This window comes from Carex rostrata, chromosome 12 (genome assembly GCF_964058835.1).
Source record: "Carex rostrata chromosome 12, lpCarRost1.2, whole genome shotgun sequence".
NCBI lineage: Eukaryota > Viridiplantae > Streptophyta > Magnoliopsida > Poales > Cyperaceae > Carex > Carex rostrata.
Window position 1 is genome coordinate 8,327,647 of NC_135929.1, and position 15,385 is coordinate 8,343,031.

Here is a 15,385-nt window from a genome sequence, read left to right on the forward strand (position 1 = left end):
AATTATAAGTTAAAGCATCAGAAATTATAAGTCAGAGTATTAGAAAATATAAGTTAAAATATTATTTTTTTTATTGAGTACTCAATTAGTAGGTTTCAATTCAATAAGGTATTTAAATCCAATTCAATATTTTTTTTTACCCTCCCGACAAAAATCCTGGATCGCCCCTGTAGATATAGACACTGTTTTTCAATGGCTCGGCTGGAAGCTTAATTTGACCGAGCGTGGTACTTGGGAGGATATATACGGATTCACTCATTTTGTTTACTTTTGAGCCTCTAGAGCGGCTGTGCCAGTGGGCTTCATAAGTGTTGCAATTCTGTGTTCACATGTGCTGAAATACTTGCAAACACTATTTTTATTGTCTGTTTTTACATTCTGCTTTTATTTACTGTTGTTCTTTTCTGTTTTGTATTTGGTCTTATGTAACAAACAATGTTAAGTTTAATAATATGCCTACAGACTTCTTCTAAAAAAAAAAAAATTGTTTTGATCAAAAGATAACGCCACGAAAGTAATCACAACAGAGAGCACGTAGGTCTGTGAAAGGGATACGTATCCTCCTTGGTACCTGACTCAAGAAAATTAAAACGGACGGTCCAGATTTAATATCAACCGATGCATGTTCGGAATAATGGAGGGAGCAGTATTATTTGTGCTTTGAGATTCGTGCAAAGTTTAAAATTTTAATATTTAGCCGTCCAATTTAATTGTATTGATCAGTCAGGCAACTTGAGGGGATGTGAATTCCTGTGAAAGAGATTGCTGGCCCACAAAAGCAAATCCTCTTTGGTAAGTTTTTTAACATTTAACATTTTAACTAGTATGCTATCTTGAAATTTTTATTAATATTCAAATTTAATAAATAATTTGAAAACCTAAACTTCATTCAGAGAAATTTTAAAATATGTTCAAATCAAAGATTAAATTAAAAATGGAGAATAAAGAAATGGAGCTAAAAAGGAAAGAAAATTGCATTATCAAGTAAACAATTAACTAATTTGCATTATCAGAATAAAATGATTTCAAATAATTTAGTAGTTACTATTTTAAGATGAAGATAAGAATTAAATTTTATAAGGTTAATTTTCCATAAGGATTGTTTAATCTAGTTTTGAAAGTACAACATTTCATAAAAGTAACGACTTCGTAACTTATGCGAATGTTTTAAAAAAAAACAAGTACATTATCCTAATCACTGAGCTAAAATTTAGTTCTCAATCTTTTTTCAATTGTGTATAATGTTTGATTCTATATTATGATCGTTTAAGTAGCTACATGATTTGAATTCTTTATTCACACTATATTGTCTACAGTTAGTACTTTATTTGTTTTTTAATATGACTAATGCTTAATTTATCAAATCTATTGTGTTATTTAATCGTAATCCAACATATTTTCAATATGCAAATATCATGAACTTCTAAATAGCATTTTGTCATTGTTTTACATTAATATTATCCATCATAGCATTACAATTTACATTTCTTTTTCCGAATCCTGTGCAATGACCTGATAATAATCAAATCTTCTAGACAACATCTAACCAAACCAAACCTAGCGAAAAAAAAGGAAAAGGAAAATTAACAAGGTAGGCATTTTAGGAAATGCAACAATATCACAGGCTTATTAGGAACTAAAACAAGATTGAAAATAGTAGAGAATTGAAACTATCGGATAATTAATGATGATCTTTCTTTGGAAAGACAGTGTAGTATGTCTGAACTCCCGAAAGAAACAACAGGGTCACACCTGCGAACACCGAGATTCCTGCCCACGGACTATTGAAGTAGTTTTGTCGCAAGTTTGTCCAGCTACGGTTCCAACTTGAATTGTAGTACTTGTTCACATTCACAAACAAGTAGGAGAAAGGATTTTCATTGTTGTCAATGAAACAATGATTACCAATATCATTGAAGAGAGTGGCAGCCTTTGCGTGGCTGCTCAATGTGTTGTAGACAACGCCGGATTTCTGAAGTAATTCTACATCCTTCTCTGAATCGATGAGATCATCCATAAATTTTATGTAGGTGCTAATAGTTCTCTTGAAGGGTAACATGGAGTTCTCAAAGGCTATGAGATTTACTAATAAGGTCATCTGACTTGAATCAATCTTCAGGCATGGCATCCGCATGATGCCCTTTGAAAATTCAACACAACCACCATTATCACGACCTATTTCCACATTTTCAAAATTTATACCTGCCATATGGTGAAGTTCAGTTGCATTCGCTATCAACTTTTGTTGTGGGCCCCGGAAGCGGCGGTAGCGGCGGTAGCGGAGGCGGACAATTGCCGTCCAATTTTTCGGCGAATTTGTATAATCTTCTTTGTTTTTTTTTCTGTTGAAGATAAAAAATGGTGATCAATTAGAGATCAATTAGTATTAATTAGCAGATATAGCAGATTTTGTAATAATTAAATATTTCAATGGTCATTTAAATCACGTAGCCTCTAAATAGACACCGTGTAAAAATTGAAATCATATCAAGAAATCAATAAATTTAGATATTCTCTTTCAAATTTCTATAGTTTCAGTACCTTATTAATTGATTCTTCAGAGATTTTCCAATAAAGGTGGAGCAAATGGTCTGAATTTCTTGGCAACCGGTCAAACTTTATCCACCATGGCAAATCCAATTGCATAAACGTGCTACGGATAAGATCATGTAATTTGATATACCTACTATTTGGGTCAAGCCAGCAACACACCTCCTTGATAAAAAAGAGGGGAATTTGATTTTCCAACATAAGCAAGTCAGATACAGCCTCTTTTATGTTCAAATCTAGGAAAGCCATGCTTTCATATACATCTGTAGAGAGAGAGAGCATTATTCGGATAACAAAACAACTGTCCAAAACTAGCATCTCAACGAATTTAACACCACTAAGGTCAAACTTCTCTTTATAGAAACGACGAGCCTCGCTTTGAAACCTCGTAAATCGGTCGACTGGCACACGATCGATATTGCTTTCTCCAGCTGGCCGCATCATGTTCAGAAAGTCTGACATGAACCGGACTTTTATATCTTCCATGCGTTTGAGGTTTTCTCGTCCATGATAGTACGGCCCAATAGAAACCAACTTAGGCTCAAAATCAGATTCTCGACCGTATCTGATGTGCGCTGAGGCATGGAAAATACAACCAGATGATTCTGTACTGGGAAGCAATTGACGGTCGATCTCCGGGCCCTCCGTAGGAGACGCCAATTCGATCTCCGGCGCTTCTGCGGCTGATGTGACTTTGTTCTCCAGGTCCATTGTTGGGAGTGGAAAGTGGATATGGATACGGATTTAACGGTTGGTTGTATGAGAGTTACACAAGACAAAGTAATGATTTGGTGTATGAGAATTTATAGAAAACAATGTAGCTCAGGATGCCGTTGTTTTTAATTCTGGAATATAGTATAATTTATTCGGTATTATAATAAGGGGGAATCATTTTGACTATATACCTTTTATTTTTGACGATTTAAAAAAATTAAACTTAAAAATTTTAAATTTGGCATTATGAACATGATCTATATATATTATTGAGAAGTTATGTTTATAAAATATAATGAAATCTAATGTATGTTTCCCCGTTCATCAAATGATTTTTTTTTTTGTTAAGGTTAGCGGCTTTAAATGCCTACTAATTACAATTTGATTGATAAAAAATGTATTACAACGAGTTAAGTGACTCTAATTTCTAAATCTAAGTTGTATCTATTTTGAGAATTCTTTTGAATAACATTCATTAAATAACTTAAAGTTTTTATTTTTTTTAAATAGATACAACTTTTTATAAATTAAATGTACTAGAAAGATGACAATATTTTCTGTATTTACTTAGAAGTGACTTTTGAATCGGGATCAATAACTGAGAATTCAAGCATTGTTATTTTTTTTTAATAACACATAAAAAAATATATTAATTTTTCATACCACCGCAAAAAATTCGGTATGAAAAATGTTGATCCAGGTTATTTGTAGCAATCTTTCTAATAAATCAAATTATATAGTATTATATATATTTTCAAAGAAATATATTGAAATATTTCTAATATTTCAATATAAAAATAAATAAATTATAAATATTTCTATTTAAATAAAAAAGTTGAAACCGCAAATTTTTTTTGCGATTTTAGATTGAATTATCGCAAAAAAGATTTGCGGTTTGAGTAGATTTAAAAAAAAAACGGAAAAATCTGGATAGTTTCTGAAATTTTATATTTTTTTATATTAATAAAAAATTCGGGAGAGGCGCATTGTTCGGTGGGTCCCACAAAGGATACCGATTTTAGGACATTTTCTCCAGTTGTTGTTCATTACGATAAACAGTCTCATTGGCTCATTGCTATCCAAAATTCAAACATTGTTGTTAGGATCAGATCCAGATAATTTCTCACTTTTAGTGATAAATTTAGAAAATAAAATTCAGTTTGCGTTTCTTTATTGGAGAAAACAGTACTGTAACTTTACTCATAACAGGTACATTTAAGTTTTAAAATTATTAGCTGAAATGAGGCATCAACTGTGGAAAACTTGTTTATAAAAATTCATTCTAACTAAGTTAATAAGAAATATTCATTTTACAAAAAAAAAAAATAATAATTCTAGTGTAATAAGAAAGATTTTTATATTTGAAAAAGTAGTGGGTTGTACTGTTGTACCAGTGTATCACCCATCTTATTGAAATTCAGAAACATGCCTTTTAGTGAATTTAATTTCAAAATCTATTGAATTGGTTTCAAATAACCAATTCAAACCGTTGAAATCGATATATTTCATGATCAATAAATTTACATACAAATTTTTCAAATATTCAAATTAATTTAATAAAAAGTCAAACTAAATGTTCAAAAAATAAATATATTAAAATTAGCTTATAAACTTTCCATTTTAACCAATTGACTTTATACTAAATTAATTTTAAATTTTAAAAAACTTTGCATATAATGCGTCGTTGCTTTGCATATGAATGGACATCTCTAGTGTATGTGAAACATGAGATGAAAGCAGCAAAAGTACTTGAATATAAACGGCACTGGGACACTGGGATTTAGGTCTTTCTCTTTCTCTTGTAATTTGTACATTTCTCTTTCAAGGACCTTGAAACAGGACCCTTGCAAAAGAAATGTACAAATTACAAGAGAAATGGGACCCTGCGATTTTGTTTTCGCTTGTAATTTGTACATTTATCTTTGCAAGGGGAGGTGAATGCAGGACCGGTGCGCAAAGGAAACAAAAACCATATTGTTATCTCACATCACACCACGCTTTGCACCTCCAGCTCCAAGGTTCCTTCCTTTTCTTCAATGTAAGCGAAGTATTTGGACATATGCAAGAATTTTTCAAAGATTTTACCAAGAGATCTTTCAATTTCCTTATCTTTCGCTCTAAGAAAAGGCAAAAAATAAAAAAAAATGTGCTTGCATTTTTGGTCTGGGTGAAAATTCTCCGGACTTGAACAACCCTGTTAAATTTCAAATTAGGAAGGTGCGCTAAAGATATTTTTGATAGATTTGTTAAAACTAATCAAGTGTCCACGTGTTCCGTTGGAAATTGACAATATTTCATTAATTTCCTACAAGATTTAACTTGTGCTAGATTCATGAAAATATCTCAATAAAAAGTTAAATATAAAACACATTAATAACTTCTCCTGAATCCGTAACAGAAGCTAAGGACAATCCTTATGCGAAACATGAGATGAAAGCAGAAGTGCTTGAATATAAACGGCGCTGGGACCTGGGATTTAGGTCTTTCTCTTTCTAGCGATTTTCTTTTCACTTGTAATTTGTACATTTCTCTTTGCAAGGGGAGGTGAATGCAGGACCGGTGTGCAAAGGAAACAAAAAACAAATCGTTATCTCACACCACAAAATGCTTTGCACCTCCAGCTCCAAGTTATTCCTTTTCTTCAATGTAAGCGAAGTATTTGGACATATGCAAGAGTTTTTCAAAGATTTTACCAAGAGATCTTTCATTTTCCTTATCTTTTGCTCTAAAAAAGGCCAAAAAAGCATGTGCTTGCATTTTTTGTCTGGGTGAAAATTCTTCGGACTTGACCAACCCTGTTAAATTTCAAATTAGGAAGGTGCGCCAAAGATATTTTTGATAGATTTGTTAAAATTTAGGCTGACTGTCGTGATGTATTATAAATAATAATTGTATAATTAAGTTCCTGTTTAATACGGAAATAATTCTGAAAATATAAAAATAGTTTTTGTTTTCACGGAAAATGAATTTGCATTTTTAGTACGATTAGTAGCTTTTTCATTCTTATTTTACTTCCAAACAAATTAAGTAAATAGGAATATTCTTTCTGCAAATATTGCAAGTTTTGGCTATTGAAATTTTTCTCATCAAATAATAGTTTAAAGTTTATCCCTTTTTTTTGAGATCCCGATAGCCTTTATGGTCTTTGAGCTATTTGCTGATGCAGTTCCCAAGACTACTGCTGAAAATTTTCGAGCACTATGCAATGGGGAGAAAGGTCAAGGACAACTGATCGGGAAGCCATTAATTGCACTACAAGGGTTCTATTTTCCACCGTGTCATCAAGGGTTTGATGGCTCAAGTATCTTATCTTTCTTGAGTTTTATTTTCTTTTTATATACATTTAAAAAGGCTAAAGATTCCCTCTGTAATGGGATACTAGTCTTAAGGTTGATCTGAAAAAAGGTTAAAAGATTCCTTAGTAAGCAGAAATTAGACATAAGCCATGGTCTACTGTTGAACAAACCTTTATGGCCATCCTTAAAGTAGTATAGTCCAGGAATTCCAGCATAAAACCACAAAGAGGAATTCAAATGTTGTTTAATTTATTTTATTCTAGTTTGGTTATCATTAAGGTCAAGCAGATAGTTACAATTCCTACTCTGAACTTATCTTCTCATGGATGTTGCATTCATGGTTTCTTATTTTTGTTTCCTTATTCTATGATGTTTACGTGCTGCTTTAAAGTTTATCCCTGAAACAATAAATGATGCATATCATTTATTTAAATTGAATTGCATGTGACCAATCCTTCATGCAAACTAGAAAATATATATTTGATATACAATTAATTTTTCAAATAGATTTAGACAAAGAAATACAAGAAACAAAAGCATAGATAATTTTTACTGCGTCCATCGATCTCATCCTTTCTAGAAGACTAAGGTTTTATTCTAGAGTGCATCAGTGTAATATATACAGTTGATTAATGTATTTATATAGTCATTTGATTTATACTTGTTTTTTTTTAAATTAATTTATTTGTATGAGGGCTTAAAATTTATTTCGTGCGTGTGTGTACTTTTTTTTATTTTTTAATGAATAATTATTTTGGTAATACCGAAAGATTAACTCCATTGCTAAGATTTTAATGAAGATTGCATGTGACCAGTCCATCATCCAAAAACTAGAAATATATATACAATTAATTTTTTTAGAAAGTTAAGCATGTATTTGTAATGCCAACCATATAGTACTCGCCGACTAACCGACACGGCAACCAACCCCAATAATTCCGTGTCGGCGTGTCCTCTCTTATTTATAAGATGTGCAAGTATATCTAATAAAAAGAATGCAAGAATTTGCAATTAAAAGTTGGCTACAGTTTACACGTAAAAAAATTTGGAACAAGTGTTCCATGCCTAGGTGTATTCTTATATATAACAATTTTCAATTCTTTTTAATTGCAAAAAAAAATATGTCTTATCACTTAAACAATTTTAACAATACGAGAGATTCATTAAACACCATTTTTTAGTGACACCGGATTATATTCTACATTTTGAAAAAAATAACAAGTCGATCTAAACCGTTCAACATGATGGATATATTAAAATGCACTTCCAGATCAAATTTTACATTTTTCATCCATCATGTTGAATAGATTGGATCGATTGTTTGAATTTTGAATTTTTTTAAAATATAAGGTGCAATCGGGTACCAATTCAAAAACGGTGTAAGTGAATCCCTCCTCTTTTAATAATTGTTTCTTAATTAATTTATAGCATATCCATATTTTTGAACTAATTCTAATTTCAATTGCGACTGAAATTATGCAATTTTAAGTTTGATATCCTTTCAATTACCAAATACAAACTAATTTTAATCTAATGGGATGCTTTTAACATATTGAATTGAAAATCTTACTGATAAATATTTTCCTACATTCATATAATTAAAGTTATAATTGTCGCTTTAGAATTAAGATGGATATGTGTACTTAATTAATGCACTCTGAAACTTCTGTTGTTTTTATTTCCTCATCAATGTATCAATTATTTAAAGTGACTGCCTTAATTCTGTCGTTTGCTATTAAATATACGTATAATCATGTGGGGTCCATAATTAATTATTGGAGCTGCCATTACTATCAGAAACTTTTTATTTTATTTATTACTTTAAAATATTAAAATTATATAGTTATCGGTAGTGTGGAAAAAACGTATATATTGTATCGCGCGCCGTTTTGTGATTTTAGTTGTACTGTGATATCAAGTTAATTTTTTACGCACCATGTGAGTTATGCTGTGCCTAAACGTGCCATGATCAAACATAACTTGCGTGACTATTTGATCATAATTTATATTAGTTTATTCAAGATTAATTATTTGATGAAGATCCAATGGTCTTAATTACACATTACTCGCATGACAATTTGATTATAATTTAGATTAGTTTATTCAAGATTCACTATTTGGTCAAGATCCAACGGATCTAATTACACGTGACTTGCGTGACCACGTACTGTGATTAGATCTTTCACGTGACATGTCGTGCCACACCAAATTTTCTCAAAATAATCACAGCACGTGACACACAAGTCACACTACGTACGTAACTGATACGCATACAGTGCCGTTCCGTACCGTAACCGTACTATTCTGTAAGAAATTCAGCTCCACTGTGCTATTTTTTTTCACTCTAATTAAGTAATTATCAGTATTTTTAACAAAATTTCAATGTTACCAAAAACGTGGCATTACCTGTACATCGTTGCTTTGGAAAGAATTTCAATATTACTGGGAATGCCGGCATCATTTGCGCATCGTATACCGAGATTGATCAATGATCATAGTATAAAATACCGGTGCCACATCATTAATGTTCATGCATGCAACTATAAATTGATGAACTTTTCCAAAACTTTAAACATATGTAATTTTTTATGAAACACGTACTCCGATTTTAGCGGCCATTTTTATTAATATCCCTAAAACAAATCAAAATTTTAAAAATAACCCTGTTTTAAAATTTTTATTAAATATGCCCTGACCGCCTGGGCTCAGGGCGGTCCAAAATTCTCCGTGAGGCGCCAGTATAAAGGGCGGCCCATATGGCTAGTGAGGCGCCCCCAGGGCGGGCGGCCCATACGCTATGTGAAGCGCCCCAGGGACGGGCGCCCCACTGCCTAGGTTTTAACCCCCCGTGAGCCCTCCTCTCTGCCTTCATTCCTGCGCGAAAAAATCTGAAAAAAAAAGAGGAAAGAAGAAGAAGAACTTGCCGGCCGACCCCTCTCTGCCTCGCACCATGCTTGTCGCTGCCTCGCGCCTCGATTCGCTTCTCTCTCGATCGAACAAGTGAGTTCTCTTTTTTTTTATTCGATTAGGGTTTAGGGTTTTTGTAAAATGTGATTCGGTTTGGTTCGATTCGATGTTTAGGGTTAGATGTGAGTAATTAGTTGATCGAATTTGTCTAATTGGTTCGATTGGATGCTTGAATTGTGGCAATGACATGCTTGAATTGGATGCTTGAATTAGATGGTTGAATTGCTTGATTGCTTGAATTGCTTGAATTGGTTCAATTGCTCGAATTTAGGATTATGATTTATGGTAAAATTGCTTGAATGTCATATGGTTCAATTTAGGGTTTATAGTTGTTAATTGTGAAAAAATTTTAAATTTAGGGTTTATGTTTGTGAATTGTGAATTACTTAAAAATTTAGGGTTTACGGTTCAATTTAGGATTATAATTTATGGTTCAAATGGTTGAACTATTTAAGAATTTAGTTTTTGGGTTTATGATTTAAAAATATGCATATTTATGTTTTGAAAATTATTTTTGTGATAGTTCATGGAAAACATGTATATATCAATACAAAATAATTTGAAGTAAAACTAATTATTTTGAAGTATATCAATATTTTTTTAAAAATGACATATATATTTTTTTATTGTAAGTAAATTGCATGTATATCTCATTTTTTTTTAATTTTAATATTTAGGTCTGCAAATATTTTGTGCGGTTTAGAATTTCAAAGAATTGCATGTATATCAAAATTGTGGACCATGCAAAAACAGTGATTTTCAATAAATCTAAAAAAAGTAAACCCAAAATAATTGCATGTAAATAAATTGCATGTATATGATTTTCAATAAATCTAAAAAAAGTAAACCCAGAATTATAAGTAAATTGCATGTATATGCATTTTTTTTGTTTAAAAATTAATTTTGTTTTTTGTAAAGTTCATTTGTTTACAAAAAAAAAATGCATATACATGCAAAATTAATTTTGTAAACAAATTGCATATACACCCAAAAAGTAAACCCAGAATTGTATATGCAATTTTTTTTTTGTAAAGTTTATTTATTTTCAACAAAATTATTTTTTGTAAAAAAAAAAATGCATATGCATGCAATTTATTTACATGCAAATTGCAAATTAATTGTATATACATGCAAATGCATATGCATGCAACAAAATTAATTGTATATGCATGAAAATCATATACATGCAATTTATTTACATGCAATTATTTTGGGATTATATACATGCAATTCTTATTAAAAAAAATTATATAAATTGTATGTTTTGATTAATAGTTTTTGGTAAATGTAGTATGCCTAGAGTTAGACGGTGGGGAGTACGAGCTGAGCCTGCAGCGGATGAAAACGATCGGATATTATCCGATCGAATCTGAATTTGTATTTGAAAATTAAATACGGATATCTGATATCTGAATATTTGTGCGGATCGTGGTACAAATATAGTTTTAAATTTTAATTATCCGTATATTCAAATAGTAAATATACATCATAGAATTTAATATATATTATGAAAATATGTATGTATATATTTACGGATATCCGATATCCGATTCATATCCGTATGTATCCGTCTAATATTCATCTAATATCCAATTCGTATCTGTATCCGAAAAAAAAAACAGATACAAATATAATTTTTACCCTTAATATTACCAGTAGCTACTTTTAGCTAAAACTAGGACCTCGTTACTTTTGGATAAAGTTTGAATCTCAAAATGAACCCCTTATATAGATATAGACACTATTTTTCAATGGCTCGATTGGCGCTGGAAGCTTAATTTGACCGACCATGGTACCTGGGAGGATATATACGGATTCACTCATTTTGTTTACTTTTGATGCTCTGGAGCTGCTGTGCCAGTAGGCTTCATAAGTGTTGCAATTCTGTGTTCACATGTGCTGAAATACTTGCAAACGCTATTTTTATTATGTCTGTTTTTACATTCTGCTTTTATTTACTGTTGTTCTTTTCTGTTTTGTATTTGGTCTTTATGTAACAAACAATGTTAAGTTTAATAATATGCCTACGGACTTCTTCTCAAAAAAAAAAAAATTGTTTTGATCAAAAGATAACGCCACGAAAGTAATCACAACAGAGAGCACGTAGGTCTGTGAAAGGGATACGTATCCTCCCAGGTACCTGACTCAAGAAAATTAAAACGAACGGTCCAGATTTAATATCAACCGATGCATGTTCGGAATAATGGAGGGAGCAGTATTATTTGTGCTTTGAGATTCGTGTAAAGTTTAAAATTTTAATATTTAGCTGTCCAATTTAATTGTATTGATCAGTCAGGTAACTTGAGGGGATGTGAATTCCTGTGAAAGAGATTGCTGGCCCACAAAAGCAAATCCTCTTTGGTAAGTTTTTTAACATTTAACATTTTAACTAGTATGGTATCTTGAAATTTTTATTAATATTCAAATTTAATAAATAATTTGAAAACCTAAACTTCATGCAGAGAAATTTTAAAATATGTTCAAATCAAAGATTAAATTAAGAATGAAGAATAAAGAAATGGAGCTAAAAAGGAAAAAAAATTGCATTATCAAGTAAACAATTAACTAATTTGCATTATCAGAACAAATCGATTTCAAATAATTTAGTAGTTACTATTTTAAGATGAAGATAAGAATTAAATTTTATAAGGTTAATTTTCCATACGGATTGTTTAATCTAGTTTTGAAAGTACAACATTTCATAAAAGTAACGACTTCGTAACTTATGCGAATGTTTTAAAAAAAAAACATTTCATGAAAGTACATTATCCTAATCACTAAGCTATTAGTTCTCAATCTTTTTTCAATTTTGTATAATGTTTGATTCTATATTATGATCGTTTAAGTAGCTACATGATTTTAATTCTTTATTCACACTGTTGTCTACAGTTAGTACTTTATTTGTTTTTTAATATGACTAATGCTTAATTTATCAAATCTATTGTGTTATTTAATCATAATCCAACATATTTTCAATATGCAAATATCATGAACTTCTAAATAGCATTTTGTCATTATTTTACATTAATTTTATCCATCATAGCATTAACAATTTATATTTCTTTTTCCGAATCCTGCGCAATGACCTGATAATCAAATCTTCTAGACAACAACAAACCAAACCAAATCAAACCAAGCGAAAAAAAAAAGGAAAAGGAAAATTAACAAGGTAGGCATTTCAGGAAATGCAACAATATCACAGGTTTATTAGGAACTAAAACAAGATTGAAAATAGTAGAGAATTGAAACTTTCAGATAATTAATTCTTTGGAAAGACAGTGTAGTATGTCTTAACTCCAGCAAGAAACAACAAAGGTCACACCTACAAACACCGAGATCCCTGCCCGTGGGCTATTGAAGTAGTTTTGTCGCAAGTTCGCCCAGCTGCGGTTCCAACTTGACTTGTAGTACTTGTTCACATTCTTGAACAAGTCGGAGAAAGGATTATTTTTGTAGTCAATCAAACAAAGATTACCAATATCATTGAAGAAAGTAGCGGCATTTGTGTGGCTGCTCAGTGTGTTGTAGACAACGCCAGATTTCTGAAGTAACTCCACATCCTTGTCTGAATCGATGAGATCATCCATAAGTTTTATGTAGGTGCTAATAGGTCGCATGGAGGGTAACATGGAGTTCTCAAAGGCTAGGAGATTTACTAATATGGTCGTGTGATTTGAGTCAATCTTCAGGCATGGCATCCACATGATGCCCTTTGAAAATTCAACACAAACATCATTATAACCATCTATTTCCACATTTTCAAAACATATACCTGCCATCTGATGAAGTTCAGTTGCATTTGCTATCAACTTTTGCGGTGTGCGGCCGCAGATTTTTGCCCCCAATATCTTTTCCGTTTGCAGCTGCAGTGGATGTGTATAATATTCTTCCTTGAATTTTTTCTGTTGAAGATAAAACATGGAGATCAATTAGAGATCAATTAGTATTTAATTAGCAGATATAGCAGATTTTTGTAATAAAAAAATATTTGAATGGTCATTTAAATCATGTAGGCTGTAAATAGACACCGTGTAAAAAATGAAATCATATCAAGAAATCAATAAATTTAGATATTCTCTTTCAAATTTCTATAGTTTCAGTACCTTAGTTGATGCTTCAGAGATTTTCCAATAAAAGTGGAGCAAATGGTCTGATTTTTTTGGCAACGTGTCAGATTTTATCCACCATGGCAAATCCAATTGCCTAAACGTGCTACCGATAAGATGAAATAATAATATGACATCACCACATAGGTTAAGCCAGTCCCACACCTCCTTGATAAAAAAGAGGGGAATTTGATTTTCCAACAGAAGCAAGTCAGATACTGCCTCTTTTATATTCAAATCCATTCTTTCATCTACATATCCAGAGACATGGAGCATTATTCGGATAACAAAAAAACTGTCCAAGACTAGCATCTCAATGAATTTAACATCACTAAGGTCAAACTTCTCTTTATAGAAACGACGAGCTTTGCTTTCAAACCTCATAAATCGGTCGACAGGCACACGATCGAGATTGCTTCCACCAACTGACCGCATCTTCCAAAGGTCTGACATGCACTGGACTTTTATATCTTCCATGCGTTTGAGGTTTTCTCGTCCATGATAGTACGGCCCAATAGAAACCGACTTAGGCACAAAATCAGATTCTCGACCGGCTCTCATGAGCCCCGAGGCACGGAAAATACAATCAGGTGATTCTGTTGTGAAAAGCAGTGGACGGTCGATCTCCGGGCCCTTTGTAGCACACGTCGATTCGGTCTCCAGGCCCTTTGCGGCAGATGCCACTTTTTTCTCCGGCGCTTCTGCGTCTGATGCCACTTTGATCTCCGGGTCCATTGGGAGTGGAAAGTGGACGAATGGCAACTTTTGGGGGGTTAGATGAACTTTACACTAAGCACCTACAAAAAATGGCAACTTTTATGCTATCACAGAGCACGACATCATAATAATTTCAATTTGAAGCTCAACATTAGATAAATGGCAAATTCTGTGAAAGAGTTATGGAAGTTAAGTTAAATTCTAAAACCTGGCTCTAGGTCGCTCGTAGCTGCTCCAAGTTGTAAACGGCGGCCACCACCTCTCTTTATAAACCTTTTCTAAAATCCTAGCTATCGTTGTCGCTAGCTGCCTCTCAAATTTCTAGGGTTTTTCCTTCTACCGTTATCGTGTTTCTTGGTGACTTTTTTAATTTCTTTTTCTTTCCCTTCTTTCTATCCGGCTGATTTGTGCTTCTAAGATTTTTAATTAATTTCTATTGTGATATGTATATATTTGTATAGAAACAAAATTGATAATATTTCTAGACTTTTCACGGCAATAGTTATAGAAACATAGAAAATAAGTAAAGAATGAAATAAGGAAACATAAATATATCGTTAAATTGGAGAGAGAAATAAAGAATGAATGAAATAAGGAAACATATTATATTGATAAATTTCAGATTTTATTTAATTTTAATTTTAATGCAATGTGTGACGGTACATGTGGCGAGTATGTTTTTAGTTAAATTTAGACTTCTACACATTATACAGATGCATTTAATCAAAAAAAAGACATATTATGTAATTGCGGAGCTGAGATTATATATGAAATTTCATCTTTCAATCGTAACCGTTGACGGATCGAACACCCAGCGTACGTGCTTAATAATGAAATGGAGATAGTACTCATATTGTTTTTGCATAGTGATTCAACAAGTGGCAAAACTTTGACTAGAATCTTTGAGAAAATCCCCACCACACATTATTACAAATTTAACATTGAAATTTAAGAAGGTTTAAAGTATGACTAATTTACAATTTTGACATAAGTTGATTTTTTTTTTTATGAAAGTACATAGATCATATAATTAAG

General features: G+C 31.8%; 1 protein-coding gene across 1 annotated transcript in view; it reads right to left on the bottom strand.

Moving 5' to 3' along the window:
* LOC144563439 (UPF0481 protein At3g47200-like) overlaps positions 1 to 14,516 on the bottom strand; it is an 81,983-nt gene extending 67,467 nt beyond the window's left edge. The window contains exon 1 of the mRNA XM_078312912.1: positions 13,631 to 14,516. Within this exon, the coding sequence (XP_078169038.1) occupies positions 13,631 to 14,368 (738 nt within the window). The 5' untranslated portion in view covers positions 14,369 to 14,516. The remainder of the gene's footprint in view (positions 1 to 13,630) is intronic.
* Between the last annotated feature and the right edge of the window lie 869 nt (positions 14,517 to 15,385).